Source organism: Copadichromis virginalis, linkage group LG7 (assembly GCF_057382275.1).
Source record: "Copadichromis virginalis isolate Kocher_CV1m ecotype Utaka linkage group LG7, C_Virginalis_male_GT1.1, whole genome shotgun sequence".
Taxonomy (NCBI): domain Eukaryota; kingdom Metazoa; phylum Chordata; class Actinopteri; order Cichliformes; family Cichlidae; genus Copadichromis; species Copadichromis virginalis.
In genome coordinates this window covers 47,529,028-47,543,735 of record NC_140624.1, presented here as the reverse complement: position 1 = coordinate 47,543,735, position 14,708 = coordinate 47,529,028, and the positions used below count along the sequence as shown (strand labels likewise).

Sequence of the window (14,708 nt, the reverse complement as noted above, 5' to 3'; positions counted from 1 at the left end):
CTTAATCAAAAAATAATCATGAGCTTTACAATTTTTTCTGTTCTTTGAAAAATGCTAATTTTGAAAATGTATGGATAACTATTGGATAAATATTGAACTGTTATTATAAACATTAAAAATGTACATTTTATATAAAGAGTTTGTGCATACTGGTGAATTAGCATTACAGAAATCAAAACAATTTTGGTCAATTTCATCACTGTTAACACAGCACAGCTGTGGCATAAATGTTATTATTGGGTGGTGGTCTAATAAATCTGTTAAGCACTATAAAGTGCATGCTGTATAAAATGTCATATACATGTCCTAATGTTCATGTACATGCATGTTATACAGACACTGGATATTATGTTGAAATATGTGTTTCCTTCTTCTTTCTTTCTCCTTCCTAAATGCAAGCACTATTTGATTTTAAAGAACTGCTTTGAAATTCTTGTGTCTAGAGAAAATCTGCTAGATAAATTAATTGAGGCATATATATGCATAGTTTCTCTAATATGAACCATGTCTGGCACAATGTAAGAAAGAAATACAGCAAAAGTTTCCCCATAATACAGGCATATAATGTTATTACCAGCTCTATTTTTATATGCTGTTTTATCCTCTTGGTTTTCAGTCTATTGCTCCATATTTACATGACAGTGAACTATATGCACAGTATGTAGTGTTCACGACATGTTATAAAGCACAAATCAGTGAGACAGCAGTAACCCAAATGGCCCAGACATACTGTACATACAGTCCATCTATCTATCAGCACCAGGGATGTAAGGTAAGGAGACATATCTAGGATGAGCCACCATATGACCATGGTGAGGATGAGGAGGACGGAGAAGATGATGAAGATGCAGCCCACCACCACTCTGCGGTACCTGGCTTCCAGGGTTGATGGGTGCCAGGATGATATAGTTATCCCCGTTGGATGCCTTCACTCTAGTTCCTTTCAGAGTGGCAGTGTGAGGATGGTGGAGGTGCCGCGGCTTCCCGTCCAGCTCCTCGGCCGACCCTCCCTGGGCCCCCCACGCCAGGGTCCCCATGCCTACACCGCCGCTATTTCCAGCTTCAGAGCCGTTCACCAGTAGCCTGCGTGCGGCAGTGGCACGGTGGTGGGCTGGGAGTGGCGGCACAGCTGGGGGGGTTTTACTTGTGCTGACATCTGGTACACGTCTACGGGTGGGCGGTGACGGGGCATCATAGTTTGAGGTGGAGGGTTTGTAGGAGGGTCGGTGGATGAGACCCTCAAAACTAGGTTTAGCTGAAGGACCAGTTCGCCATACTACCACTGTGATTTCATTGGCGCTGTTCCTGAAACAAAGCAAAGTAACGATGGTTAAGAAAAGCCAGACAAGTGGAATTTACATGCCTCAATTTGCACGGCAAAATGAATTATATCTATAATATACATTAAAAGTCAAAAACAAAAACATCTGGATGAAAAGCAACCCTGAAACCACACATTTAATACGCATTAAAACCAGACTCTTTGATACTTACTGCATGTCTGTAAAAAATAGATTCCAATACAGAAATAAACCTACTTTAATTCATTCTGTTTTTAAACTGCATCACTGTAGGAATGAGACAGCTCATCGAAAAGCAAACAGAGGATCAAACCCTTAAAAGTTTAACTAAGATTATGCTGTTGAGTGCTGATAAATCACTGACTTCATAACGTGTAATTGCAGAGCTATTCCCACATCGCTTCAGTGTAAATGGATTTCCTTTTGGTTTCTGACAATCTCAGCTTCTGAAATGAAAGCCCTGTAAACACCACAGGCTTAGCTTAGGGGGCCGCTTAAACTGATCTGTAACTCAATTTGGATACAACAATTATCTCTGAAAACCTCTAAACCTCTCTAATAACTTCCCTAATTTTCATCCTAGAGATGTGGATATGCACATGAAAAGTTATTCTGCAACATTTAGTTGCCAATAAGCCTGTTTTTGTTTGTGTTGTTTTTACCTTATAGCATGGGCTAAGTCCACACACTTCCACTGCTCCACTGGCTGACCATTTAGCTGCAGGAGAGTGTCCAGCTGCTGCAGACCAGCCTGATCTGCTGGACCCCCTGTCAAAGTAAAAAGATGGAAACAAAAAGTTTGCATCATTGCACACTCTCAAGAACCATTAACACACACCAGAGCTGTAGCTTGTATTTTATGTGCAAGTTTGTTTCTTTAGCCTTCGAGATTCATAATGGCAAATCCCTGCAGGGCATAAGCAATAAAATCATGACCACACGTCAAAATGCTTGTTTTGAAAACTTTTCACACATTATTAGCTTGGGACACAGCATCTTAATTAAAGACATGACAACTGGGAAGAGACTTCCCAACATGGGGGCTTAACTCAATGGTATCTATCTGACAGACAGCCTTGCTCTCAACTGCCGCACTCTACCAACTGAGCTGAACATGTTATAAATCACAAATCAGTGAGACAGCAGTAACCCAAATGGCCCAGACATACTGTACATACAGTCCATCTATCTATCAGCACCAGGGATGTAAGGTAAGGAGACATGTCTAGGATGAGCCACCATATGACCATGGTGAGGATGAGGAGGACGGAGAAGATGATGAAGATGCAGCCCACCACCACTCTGCGGTACCTGGCTTCCAGGGTTGATGGGTGCCAGGATGATATAGTTATCCCCGTTGGATGCCTTCACTCTAGTTCCTTTCAGAGTGGCAGTGTGAGGATGGTGGAAGTTTATCTACTGCCACACTCAACCGACTGAGCTGGTAATAGTGGTCATTTTACGAGCCCCCCCACCCCACACACTGATGATGTAACTTCAAATGCATCACGTAATTATGACATACCAAATTAAAAGGGCAATCTGATATCTTAAGGGGGCATACTAATAGAAAATGTCAATAGCAGTTGAGTCATTAGCTGACCAGACCTTTGCTTCCCTGCCCTCTTTCCCCACATTTCTCTTCTCTCTCCACGGCGCTATTGAATAAAGGCAACATGCCAGAAAAGGGGGAGAGATGTCAAACTCAGGTCAATCAATGGGACACAAAGGCAAACAGAGTATTTATACAGCAAATGTAAAATGGAACAGAGGAAAACACCAAGCCATTTCTGACTCAAGAAGGCCCCTGTCTTGACATATACAATTTATAGTATGTTGTTTAGCACTACACTGTTTTGGCATATCCTCATGTTATACAAATACTATTAAAAACAGAAATCTGTCATTGGCAGTCAGCGAGAAAAACATGGAAAAACCTCAGATTCTGATGTTGAATCAAACCCGTCCATCAAAAATATAAAAGGCAGGCTCAAAGAAAAGTGCAGCGCTGTTTTGTCATGTTTCCGAGTATTTAAAGACCCACAGTTTGAACAATGGATCCTTTAGGAACAGTTGGGTTTCATGTATCTAACAACGTGCGTGTAAAACTTGCCTGGATCAACAGCCTGTACCCTCACAGGAGAATCCGAGCAGATGGTGAATCCGTATCCATCCTTTCCTCGAAGGATGGTCACCTGCAGAAAACACGCACACACACCATGAGCATTTTGTGATACGGTGATAGGAAATCACTCTCTCCCCTGCTACCTGAGAAACGAAAAGTAGCACGTAAGCAAAATGATCAACTTCCTTCCTCGCTACGGGACAATTGGATTTATGATTTGTATTCTGCTTCTACTTCCTGCTAAAACTGTCTTGACAGCAGATTCCCATTGAAGCCAATTAGCTGAGTTAGTGGGAAAAACAACTGTTGAGATAAAAATATTCTTTGTCCATTAGCTGAGGGAAAGGGGAAAAAACAGTCAGACTGCCAATTAACTTAACATTTAGCCAGATTTTATATACGCAGTGTACAGAGGCAGCTGATAAAGACTTTAATTTCCCCCCCATTAATGTAAAAAGTTAGTTTTATATTGCAAAAAATAGGTCCAAAAAAGTCAATACAACAGGAAGTTCATGAATAATCACTACAACCTATTTCATATCGAGTTCGATTTAACCTTTGATCCTTTGATGGTGCTGGTAAGAACTGTGTTGTGCTCTATAGCTATTTGTAGGGTTTTAATTCTGCAAATGAATAAATAAACATGAACATTTCAAATAATCGATACGAAGTGATTTTACTGGAATATGTTGTCCAATCAGGTTTGCAGAGTAGAGTAGAGAGGACCAATATTTGTCCATTGAAAAGTATCACATACGCACACAGGCACAAATGCTGATGGATCTTTCACATTGTCTGTCTGTCTCTTGTGTTGCCAAACATTCAAATACCTGCACCCGAAAGCCTGAGCCAAAGTCAACAAAGTTCCATCCAAAACATCTCACTTTCCATGTCATCTGCTGAAAACCGGGGGGCCCAAAACACACAGACATCCCCGCTCGCTCGCCCTTTCTTTCTTTTTTTTATTCCTACAGCAGAGCAAACATGTACATGCTCCTAAATTACAAAGTCTGCCCATGAGCGAGATGCAGCAACTTGTAGAAATACACTGATTATTCAGGGGCCCGAAGCTCGGCACGACCCTGAAATGTCGACTACCATTGCGGTTTCTTATAGTCCACCGATTTTATGCCTCGTGTCACCATATTCCTTGAACCTTGAGTCACTTTAATCTGTCCCCTCCAAAAATACACTGCTACAAAAAAGACTTTCATGCCATGGACAAATACGGCAGACTTTGTCGCTGCCCTAAAAAGAAAAAAAAGCAAATGTGACTGATGCACAGTTTTGTACACGTTTCACTAATGTGCCAAACATTCAATCTTTTAGTTGTTGTCCTTCCTCAGTAACTGAAAAATACAAAACACTCGCCTTTGGAGCATCCATAAACTATGTAATTGGGATTAGGAGAAGGAGAATATGTCAGTGCAACCTACAAAAAACACTGACACGTTTAAACTGGTAGACTAATGACTGCATATCTTCACTGGCGACTGTGACAACGGTTAAGATAAGTTCTTAAACTAAACTTAATTCAGTGCTTTGTGTGTGTAGGTCTATATTTTTGTAGGAAGACAGCAATCAAATTCAATCAAAATCAGTTAAAAACTGAAAAAGAAACCATCTCTCTTCACCTAAACCAGGATTTGTTTTGTTTTTTACAAAAACACTATGAAAGGGGATAAAACGGATCACAAACTAAGCAACAAAAAGAGGAACAGCTGGTCTGAAGTAAAGCATTTCCCTGGAATTTAAGACAAACAACAAACCACCAATAAACACTTTGAAAGAGCAGAAACCGAATACGTGACAGAAATCTGAGAAAAGCAAAGAATGGGACTGACAATGGAGAGAAGTGCGGCACAGACTGCCAGTCTGCTGTCTCATCTATCCCTTTCTATCTCTTCCTTGTTCAGATACTTGTCCTTTTTAAGCGAGCTCTCAGAGCTGCCTAATTTGGATTGATTCATCCAGAATCCATAGCCTTTACAGCGTTAATTAAATTTGTAAGCATAGCCGAGTCCAATCACTTGGACTACCTCTGGTCTGTTTTAGAAAGCCGTCTGATGTCCTTTTTTTTCCACTTCTAAATGAAATCAGGAGGATTATTTTTAGAAAAGAGGAGCCTGGAAATAATCCATCAATGATTTTTCATATTTTGCTCCATCAATCACGAGACGTATTAGTGAGATAAATGAAGAAAAATGAATGGGACATGCTGCCAGCATGCATTAAATATTTAAATTGTATAAGCAGGGCTTTACTGATGAATTAATAACAATCATAATGAGTAAGGACTAGAATAAAAAGTAGGATTTTAAGTTAGTTGTAACAAACTTAAATGAACCCAGCAGAAGAGTGCTCATGCATGTGCTTTTCTTTTTTTTCACTCATCCTTGCGTGACCCACAATCACCATCAATATAGATCTGATGATAGCACAACTTTTGTTTCTCATTTCATTATTTTTAATGAAAATGAATATCAACTTTGTCCTTTCAAAAGCCTTTTTTCCCAACTTCTTGTCTTTTTATTGTTTTCAAACAGGTGTGAATGATTCAAATCATTTGCAAAGTTTTATTACTAACGCCTTTATTTTACAGCCCTAACATTTAGTTGGAAACAGTTTTGTCTTGTTTACTTCCAACAGTGCAGGAGAAGAGTTAAGTAAATAAAACTTACCAATCACATACGGCTGGACACTGTTATCTGGGTCAGTATGTTCACTGACTAAAGAAAGCAAAACGCACCCACACCCTTATCTGACTAACGTCTCGCTGAATTTTCATCATGTAAGTTCGGACTCAAAATTAACTTCCAGTCGTTATTCTTTTAGTCTCGTTAGACACTAAATGCAGAAATCTGATTAATCTTTATTCGGAGTCATTAACATTATATTCTTATATTTTCACATCTGATTGACTAATTTTGATCTGTATGTTAAATGTGTACCAAAAGTGTCAGTTCATATCGTTCTAAATATGTGTCTCCTGGGTCTCTTACCTCAAGAAAAACACCCCCGCCCACCCCCACACCACCATACCGCCTGCATTTGCTCGCAGGCAGTTATTCTTCTGCTGGCATGTAGCTGGAAGTGCATTTTCTTTTTTTATCACCGTGCAAACAAGGATGTTTCCACTTCAATATTTTATATTCTGCTTCTGTGTTAGAAAGATCAAAAACTATCTACGCTGCTGGAGTGTTATAATTCTGGGAACTTTATTCATCTGTTGCAGATAAATTATGAAAGCGCTGTTCCAAGATCAGAACTATTAAAACTGTTAACTCGGGTTTCACTCACACACACAGGTTGCAACCGTGCAGCTAAAGCACTCCCCATTCCCACTCCCTCTTCCACCACCGCCTTCCCTTTCTCTCACTTCTGTAACTTGAACTCAGACACACCTGAGGCAGCCTACATCCGATGCACAGGTGACACAGCCCATGGATGGTGTGTATTACACCACCTCCTCTTCCTCCTCCCTCTCCTGTGTTCAAGTCCGCAGCCAATACACACACACTACGACGGTGACTCTCCACCTGGCCAGCACTCCTGCAGCCCGAGTATCGCCAAAGTTTCCTTTGTGCCGCTGAGCTTGTTCTCCTGGGGCTTTGCTCCGATGGCTGGGTGGACTTTAGGGTGTTATGGATCATCTTGGTGGTGACAGCTGCCCAGGCAGAGGCTGTAGGGAATTTAGTATTGAAGTGTGCCCAGGTGACAGTCCAGTTGAGGTGGCTTTAGGTGGCAAGAGTGTCCCTCACCTCGCTGGGTAACAAACAGGAATCTGTGGAAGAGAAATGCTCCTTGGATACTTCGGGCGTTCACGCTGCACCAGCTTTTCCGTAAATGAGTCTCAGTTTCCCCGTCCTCTTTGCAAAAACACTGCCACTGACCTCCAAACTCAAAATGTATTATTATTCTGACTCCAGTCATCTGTGCAGAATCATCTTTTTTTGCCTCTCTTTGTACCTACAATTTCATGCCAACCTCAGCTTCATGTGTTTGACTTCCCTTTCTCACTCAAAACCTTCCTCTTTTCATCTCTCTTCTTTCTTCTTCCATCTGTTGTATCCTGCACCACGCGGCCCAGCTCCTCGCCCTGTGGCCTGAACAGCAGAAGTTGCAGCAGTGCCTGAGATCAGCTGTGTGAGTGTGTGACGGCGTCATGTAGGCGAGACTGGCGCTGGCTCAGCCCGCTCAGGCCACACTGTAGCTCCTGGCAGGGGCGCTCATGGGAACTCTTCAACAGCAGAAGAATAGGAGGAAGTGCCTCCCACCGCCACCCCCCTCCGCACACATACACACATGCACTTATGCATACCTCGCCACCCTGCTGCTTGAACAGCTTTGTGTGTCTGCCCCCGATAAGGCCAGTTTGTTTCCTGAGTCGACACTGTGAGGTTGTGAAAGGTGCTATAGAACTGTCCCTTGTAAATACTGTATATACTCTGCAGTGACTAATGCAGGCAGCGCGAGTGAGACATGTATGAATAAGACCGTGAAAGGCAGGACTTTTAATAGGCCGGGCCTGAGCCTGCAGTTGTCGCAGAGTTAAACTCGGACCACATGTGGACTGTAAACGGAAACGTGTCTGATTGCTCTCCACTTTTGCGTGTTACCAATTTTAATGACCTCATTTCCCGGCAAAACACACAAAATACAACGACAGCACTGTTGTTTAGGGACAAGCTTCACTCTCGCGCCTCAATCAAACTTCGCACCTCATCGGACTCTTTCCACCGTACTTTTTTTTCCCCATACTCCCCAACCTCCGTCCAGACATTCTGCTTGTTTGTTATGTTTTCGACTTCCACATTTCCTCTGCTTTTCCTTTCAGTCGCTCCCCACTCGGCTCCAAGCACACGGTACGGAAATTCGCAGGTCTGAGAATTCCGAACAATCTCCCCTCCTGCTCCAGCTATCCAAGCTTTGCTTCTGTTTTTGTTTTAAATATCCGTATATCTGAGAGAGAGGTGGTCAGCTGCAAAATAACAACAAAAAACGCCTGAATAGCAGCGGAGGGAAAAAACCTGTTAAATCACGACTGCGACAAAGGCTGTCTAACCCTTTACAGCCCCTTTAATTCCCAGCTTGCTGCTTTTTCTTTTTAATCGTCTGAATATCTGGCTCGAGGAAAGAAACACGGACAGAAAACGAGCGGGGTGAAAGAGGAGTGCTGCTGCATTAGTCTGTACAGTGTTAATAAAGTGGCAGAAAAGGCCATTGTTTTAAGATCCCTTCATGCCAATAGTGATGGCAGCTTTTCCCTGTTTGCCTTTTGAAAAGGGCGAGGGTTACCCGTCAAGCACACAAAAACACTTTCTCTTTCTTTCACGCTGCGCTGTTCACCTCTAAATAGGCAGAAGGACGGATTAGAGGGACAGAAGAAAAGGAGAGAAGAAAGCCGGTCTTAGCGAGAAAAGTGAAAGAAAAGTTTGAAAAGCTTGTCTCGGAGCCAGACAAGGCCAATCTGTTTTTTTAGTAGTGTGGGATCTCTCTCCCTCCTTCTGCCTCTCTCTTTCTGACCTGAATAAACAGCTATCAAAGGAAGAGACGTCTTCTGAGCCAGTGAACACACGATGGGTCTAAGACCGAGTTCAAGGTCACAGCTCGAGTTGCATTTAAAATTCAAACAGTGGAAGTTTGGCATGCAGAGTCATAGGTGCAACTATAGTTACAACATTTTGAGGGTGACACTGTGCATAATATGAGAGATAAAGAGCAAGTCAACCCTGAATGCAGCAGGCCAATGAACTTCAAATTGTTTATTTACTGTATGTTTAGGGGAGAAACTACACAGGAACAAGGTAAAAACTTTCAAGTAGCTAGTGCAGATGCCATCATGAAACTTCCCCAGCAGATTATTTATGTTATGACAACGCATTTTTTAAAATAAAGCACATACAGTATATTTATGCAGTAAATGCGCAGTGCATTATGGATGTTTTCTTTCCACTAGTCTGAAAACCAGATCTCAAAACTAACAAAAACACGTTTTTCTCTGCAGTGCACCACCTTAAATCGATCAGTTACTCACATCATCTGTTTGAACTGTAAAGTCAAAGAACAAGTGGCGAATTGCAGATATATATGTCTCACACGTTTAAGTGATGGGACTACATGAAATCTAAGGGGATCAGCAAAGTGATCACAGTTCTTACTTTTAATGTCACTACACTTGAATTGAAGTGGAAGACTGCTCTGCTCATCAGAAGCAATTTTAGGGGTTGAGGCACAGACAGTTTGCTCTTCCCCCTGAAACATAGCAGGACAGGGTTGCTTCTTTCAGATTAACAAAAGTTGGAAAGTATAGGAAAGAACAACGATAAGCTTTTGTACGCTCAGCACCTTGCGGAGAAGAGAGGAAGGTTAAGAGCAGCCAAGTCCCAAAATACTCACAAAAGAATATTTCCTGGCAATGAATCCAGCCATTCTTCTTTTTTTTTTCAAAGACACAATCCAAAAGAAGAAAAAAATAAACTCTTTCTCATCTATTCAGCTCACCTCACCCTTCCTGTCCATCCTTTGCAACAGACAAAAGTGTCAGACCCATTTGCACAGAGACGGTTTAAAAGCTAATGGTAGCTGACAAGCAAATTGATGTGAGGGGACATGTTGTCCAGGGCTCAACTATTGTTAATATTCATGAACTGTGCTCACTGTCATTGCCATGAGCCGATAGCCTTTTTTTAAAAACCAGTAAACATAACTGGTAAATGCTGACATGGCATCTCTGTTTCATGTCAAGTCTTAAATCTGTGCTTCAGATGATCATTTTTAGAAAGTGAGAAAACAAAGAAAACTCCAGAAAGTTTGAGTTTGCAGCAGCTGCTTCACAGATCCAGCATTATAAGTCCAATCATGAACTCTACAACCTACAACCCAGGCTTAGCTCAGCACTGAGATTGTTCTCATCAAGATCACTAACAAATTCCTCAGTGCAAAAGATGCTGGCCTTTTCAACCCATCCACTGCCTTTGATATTGTATGCTGCAGTGTTCTGCTCACCCACTTTACCCAATGCATGTTTGTGGCACTGCCCTCTCCTGGTTCCAATCATACCTCTCAAAGGAAAGCAGTTAATTACTATCAGTAAGCCCCACTAGCTTCTCTGTCCCAAGGCGTTCTCCACTGCTCAGATCAACACATCAATCTGAATGTCTCCACCTGCACAACACCTCTTGTCTCTGGGTTTCATTTTCTAATCCTCTTGCTAAAAACGCTCAAGCATGCATTTCTCTTTCCACCCCTGAACTTCTGTAATAAAGTGCTGTTTCCTACTGAGTTCTTGAGAGGCACATGTCTATCACACTCCTCTACAAGACTCTCCACCTCACCTGCAAGCCCTTCTACCGTCTTGTGCCTCAGCATCGCTCTTGCCTCCTAACCCTCCTATCCTCAGACACAGGAGAGGTGCCCGTTTCTCTCCACAGACTGCAGCCTGTGAGAGACAAAGCCTTCTGTAGCCACACTCCAAAACTCTGCAAACTAACATCCAAAACATGAAATCCTGGACAATTTAAGACGTTACTCAAACCCCACCTTGCATCCTCAGTGGGTTTTGTTCTAGCTCATTAGGCTTGATTATTTTCCTGTTTTTTTTTTTTCCACAAACCAGCACATTTGTTTCTAATGTGCTGGTTTGTGTTTTATATAACAGCTTTTACTCTACATTATTGTCAGTAAGTGCCCACAAAATCTTGAAAGGCATCTTTATAAAGGAACCATATAAAGGAACCATTACATTTATTATGTGACCATTATTATTATGGTGGCAGTCCTTGCTTTCTAACAAGCTATAGTTTAATTTTACTTCAGTACAATCTGACAGGTAAACTAATCCTTCACCCTAAATTGGTAACTCAAAATGTCAGATTTCAAAAGATCAATTGCTTTAGTTTTCCATTTAAGGCATTGCAAGAGAATTTTCTGATTTTGTTTTTAAGAGGACATCAACATTTTCTCTAAATATCACACAAATCAAATGCTGCAGTCACCACAACATGCCCTTCTTATGATTATTAATCCTAAATGCCAACAACACTTTCTTAAAAAGCAGCACCAGCATTTCGGAATAAATTACAGGGACATTCGGCTCGCACACTGCAACACACACTACGAAACACAGTTTATCTTCCAAACATGTTAACTAACTTAATTTATTAATTAACTAAATGCACAAGAACCACAATACGTGAGAAGAAGTTGTGAAAGCGTATTCAGTGGATGGAAAATAGCCATGTGCTTTTTCATTGCTGTGGTACATTCCTTTGTGTATATCAAGTATTATCTTCACCAACATCTCTATCAACATTGCCAAAGCCTTTTAATGAGTCCTGTGTGAATCGCTGAAGGTATTCATGTGCAAGGCCATTACCAAACACTGAAAAATGTTTGAGTTGGTGAAGAGAAGGCAGTTAATGATACCACAGACCTCTTTGTTTAGTAGGGGACAGGGGGGAAAGAGAGGAGAAGGATGCAGAGGAGGATACCACAGTGAGGGAGGAAATTAGCGGTGGTCTGGAACGGAGCAGGGACATGGCAACAGAAAGAGAGTACAAAAAAAATAAAAAAGGAGAAACTCTAAAAGGGTTTTCCATTCTCCCCTAATTTAGTCTGTGAATGTGCTTCCCCCCCTCCCTTAAGTCTCCCCTGAGACTGTCCCACACAAACCGCACAATCATATGTTACTCTGATTCACCCGGAGATAAAGAGGAAGAGGGAAAACAAGAATGAAGGAGGGAGGAGATGAGAAGGGAAGACGAAAGGACCTTTTACACATGCAGATGCCACAATGCCCTCAATGACCTTAAAAGCGACTCTTCCAGCAGTGTAGGAAATGTAATGTATTTGTAAGTTTTGTTTGCATATGTGGAAAACATGAAGATATAGAGAAGTACTTTTTAACCTAAACGATAGAAGGAAAGCATGTGAAAGGTGAAACTAAAGTTACCTCCTCTGTCTAATCCTGTGCAATCACTCTGATTCTCTACATAAGCGCCATATGACCACTGCTTTTCACAAAGCTGGCATCCCAGAGTGTTTCTAAAGCAACACGGATACATTTTAAGTGTCATACTGATCTGCTGAATAGGTCTGAGGGGCTTTGTCCACTAAAGCATTTTTTGCCAAGTGAAAACGCCAGACGTTCTTCTGAAAACATCCAGCTGGGAGCGCTTGAGAGCGCTTTAGGGGGACAGCGTTTTTTGTGGGGGTGGGGATTCAGGTTAGCGCTTTAGTTGCCACGAAACGGAATATTCACAAAAGTAATGTGAAGCAAGTACCTGACTCCAGCTGACTGTTGGTTAACTCATAGATCCCGGATCAACAAAACGTGACTCCAAGAACTGTTTCCCTCTGAGCAAGGTGTTCATTTGGGGATGTCAGGTAAAGACAGGGCGACCGTAAAAGTCCTCCAGTGTTTTTAAGTAGCCAGTGAGATATTAGTCCCGCACCTTCTCTACTGTGGCCTGATGGCTAAGTAAATAACAACTGAGCGTTTTACCCAAAGTTTAATTTGTGGCAAACTGAAAAAGCGTCCAGTTTGGAAGACGACGCTGTGGAATTTAGGGTCCTGTAAAAAAACACAGGCCTCAGCCATTGCAAAGTGCGGTGGGGGGAGAATTTGTTGGACGCAGCCTCAAACTGTTATTGATTATTTTTTATTCACTCCATGCAGTTTCTTGATACCATGAAGATCAACCAATAGGAGTCCGCTTTTACCTGATGTAATTTAATAAAGCTCAGAGAAATTAACTTTATAAAATGATTTGGTCTAAAAGATTGATTGTGGTTTGAGAAACTGTCTTAACAAGCACAGGGGGAACTTCCACTCAGGATATTCAGGGTGTCTGGAAAGTGGAAAAACATCCCACTTTTATGCCAAGTGTAGGGTTTAAAATCTGCATATTAACATGTAAAATCTGATTTTTGTTAGCAGCACATGGTTTCTGGTTGGGCTTTCAGTACAACTGGTCAATTGCATTTAAGCAGGCTTACAGGTTGTATGCAGACAAACAGTGTGTTTATAGAGCAAATGATGGAATGTATTTTGGGCCAGGGTTGAATGATAGCTTAGCTTTCTTCTTTTTTATCTGCATCCACACAATGACCCCTACAGAAAACCAGAAGTCTTGGCCTTTGAGTCGAAGCCAACGGCAGCTAAAGACAGAAGCAGACTCAAGTGAAAAATCTGAGATAAGATCAGGTGAACAAACAAAACAACAAAATATTGAATTTCAACTTGTCACGATCCTGGGTCTTATGACCCAGTGTTTTGAGTTTTAGTTCTTTTGATGTTTATAGTGTATGTTTAAGCTTATTAGGTTTCCTATGTTCATTTGCTTATTAGCTCCCCCTTGTGTTTTCAACCCCTGCGAAGTCTCCCTTGCCCTTCGTGTGTTTCATGTCTGTTGTCTTATGTTGTCATGTCTGCCTCTCATGTTTCCTGTTTTATTTTATCTCGTGTTTTTATATTATGGATTATGTTTTGAGTCCTTTGTTGTACTGTTTCTTGTTTCCCTAGATTTCAGTTATGGTTATCATAGGTTTAGTTCTTTGGCTTTGTAATATGGCTTCCCTGTGTTCAATGTTGTGTCTACTGTGACCTCTTTGTACCATGTTTCTGGTCCCTGTAGTCTGTCTTCTCAGTTGCTGTTAAGTTTGCATGTTTAGAGTTCAGTCAGTGTGTTTCCTGTTTTACTTTGAAGGTCCATGTCTCATGTGAGTGTTTCTAGTTTTGCTTCCCTTGTCTCGTCCAGCCTGATTACTCCTAGCTGTGCTCTCCTTCTGTGTCTCATTCCCTCGTTATCCCTCTGTGTATTTAAGCCCTGTGTTTCTCTTTGTCAGTGTTGTAGTCTCCCTCATGCTGTGTGTGATTCTCCCTGTGGCTTCTGGTGTGCATTTTAATTGGCTTGTCCCAGTTTAGTTTTGTATTGCTTGTGTTCTATTTTCCAGCAATAAAGCTGTGCTTTTGAGTTCAAGTTCTGTCCCTGTGAGTTTGCGTTTGGGTCCAATCCCTGCCTGCCACATAGCCGAAACATGACACAACTTAACAGTTTGTTTACTTTGTCCAACCACAAATTAACACTGACATTTATTAATCTTGACCAATCCTCCCTAAACCACGAACAAGCACTTTTTATTGTAGCCGAACAAAATAACTCATCTAACAACCGAAAATTATTTAACGCAAATCAGTGTTTCCCTAAAACTAACCTGCCTGCCTACTTAATTATTTACCGCAATCAATGAGTCATAAAAGTAATTAATACTATTTCTCA

The 14,708-nt window shown here is 41.5% G+C and overlaps 1 protein-coding gene across 3 annotated transcripts in view; it reads right to left on the bottom strand.

Annotated features, from left to right (window-relative positions):
* rgs3a (regulator of G protein signaling 3a) overlaps positions 1-14,708 on the bottom strand; it is a 122,970-nt gene that overhangs the window by 87,194 nt on the left and 21,068 nt on the right. For 2 of the 3 annotated variants that reach the window (XM_085463834.1, XM_085463833.1), the window contains 3 exons: positions 3,415-3,496; positions 1,964-2,069; positions 873-1,305 (listed from right to left, as the gene is read on the bottom strand). In XM_085463834.1, coding sequence (XP_085319960.1) covers positions 873-1,305; positions 1,964-2,069; positions 3,415-3,496 — 621 coding nt within the window. Of the gene's footprint in view, positions 1-872; positions 1,306-1,963; positions 2,070-3,414; positions 3,497-6,830; positions 7,623-14,708 lie in introns of those variants that run through there. The other variant, XM_085463832.1, reaches the window with a different exon arrangement.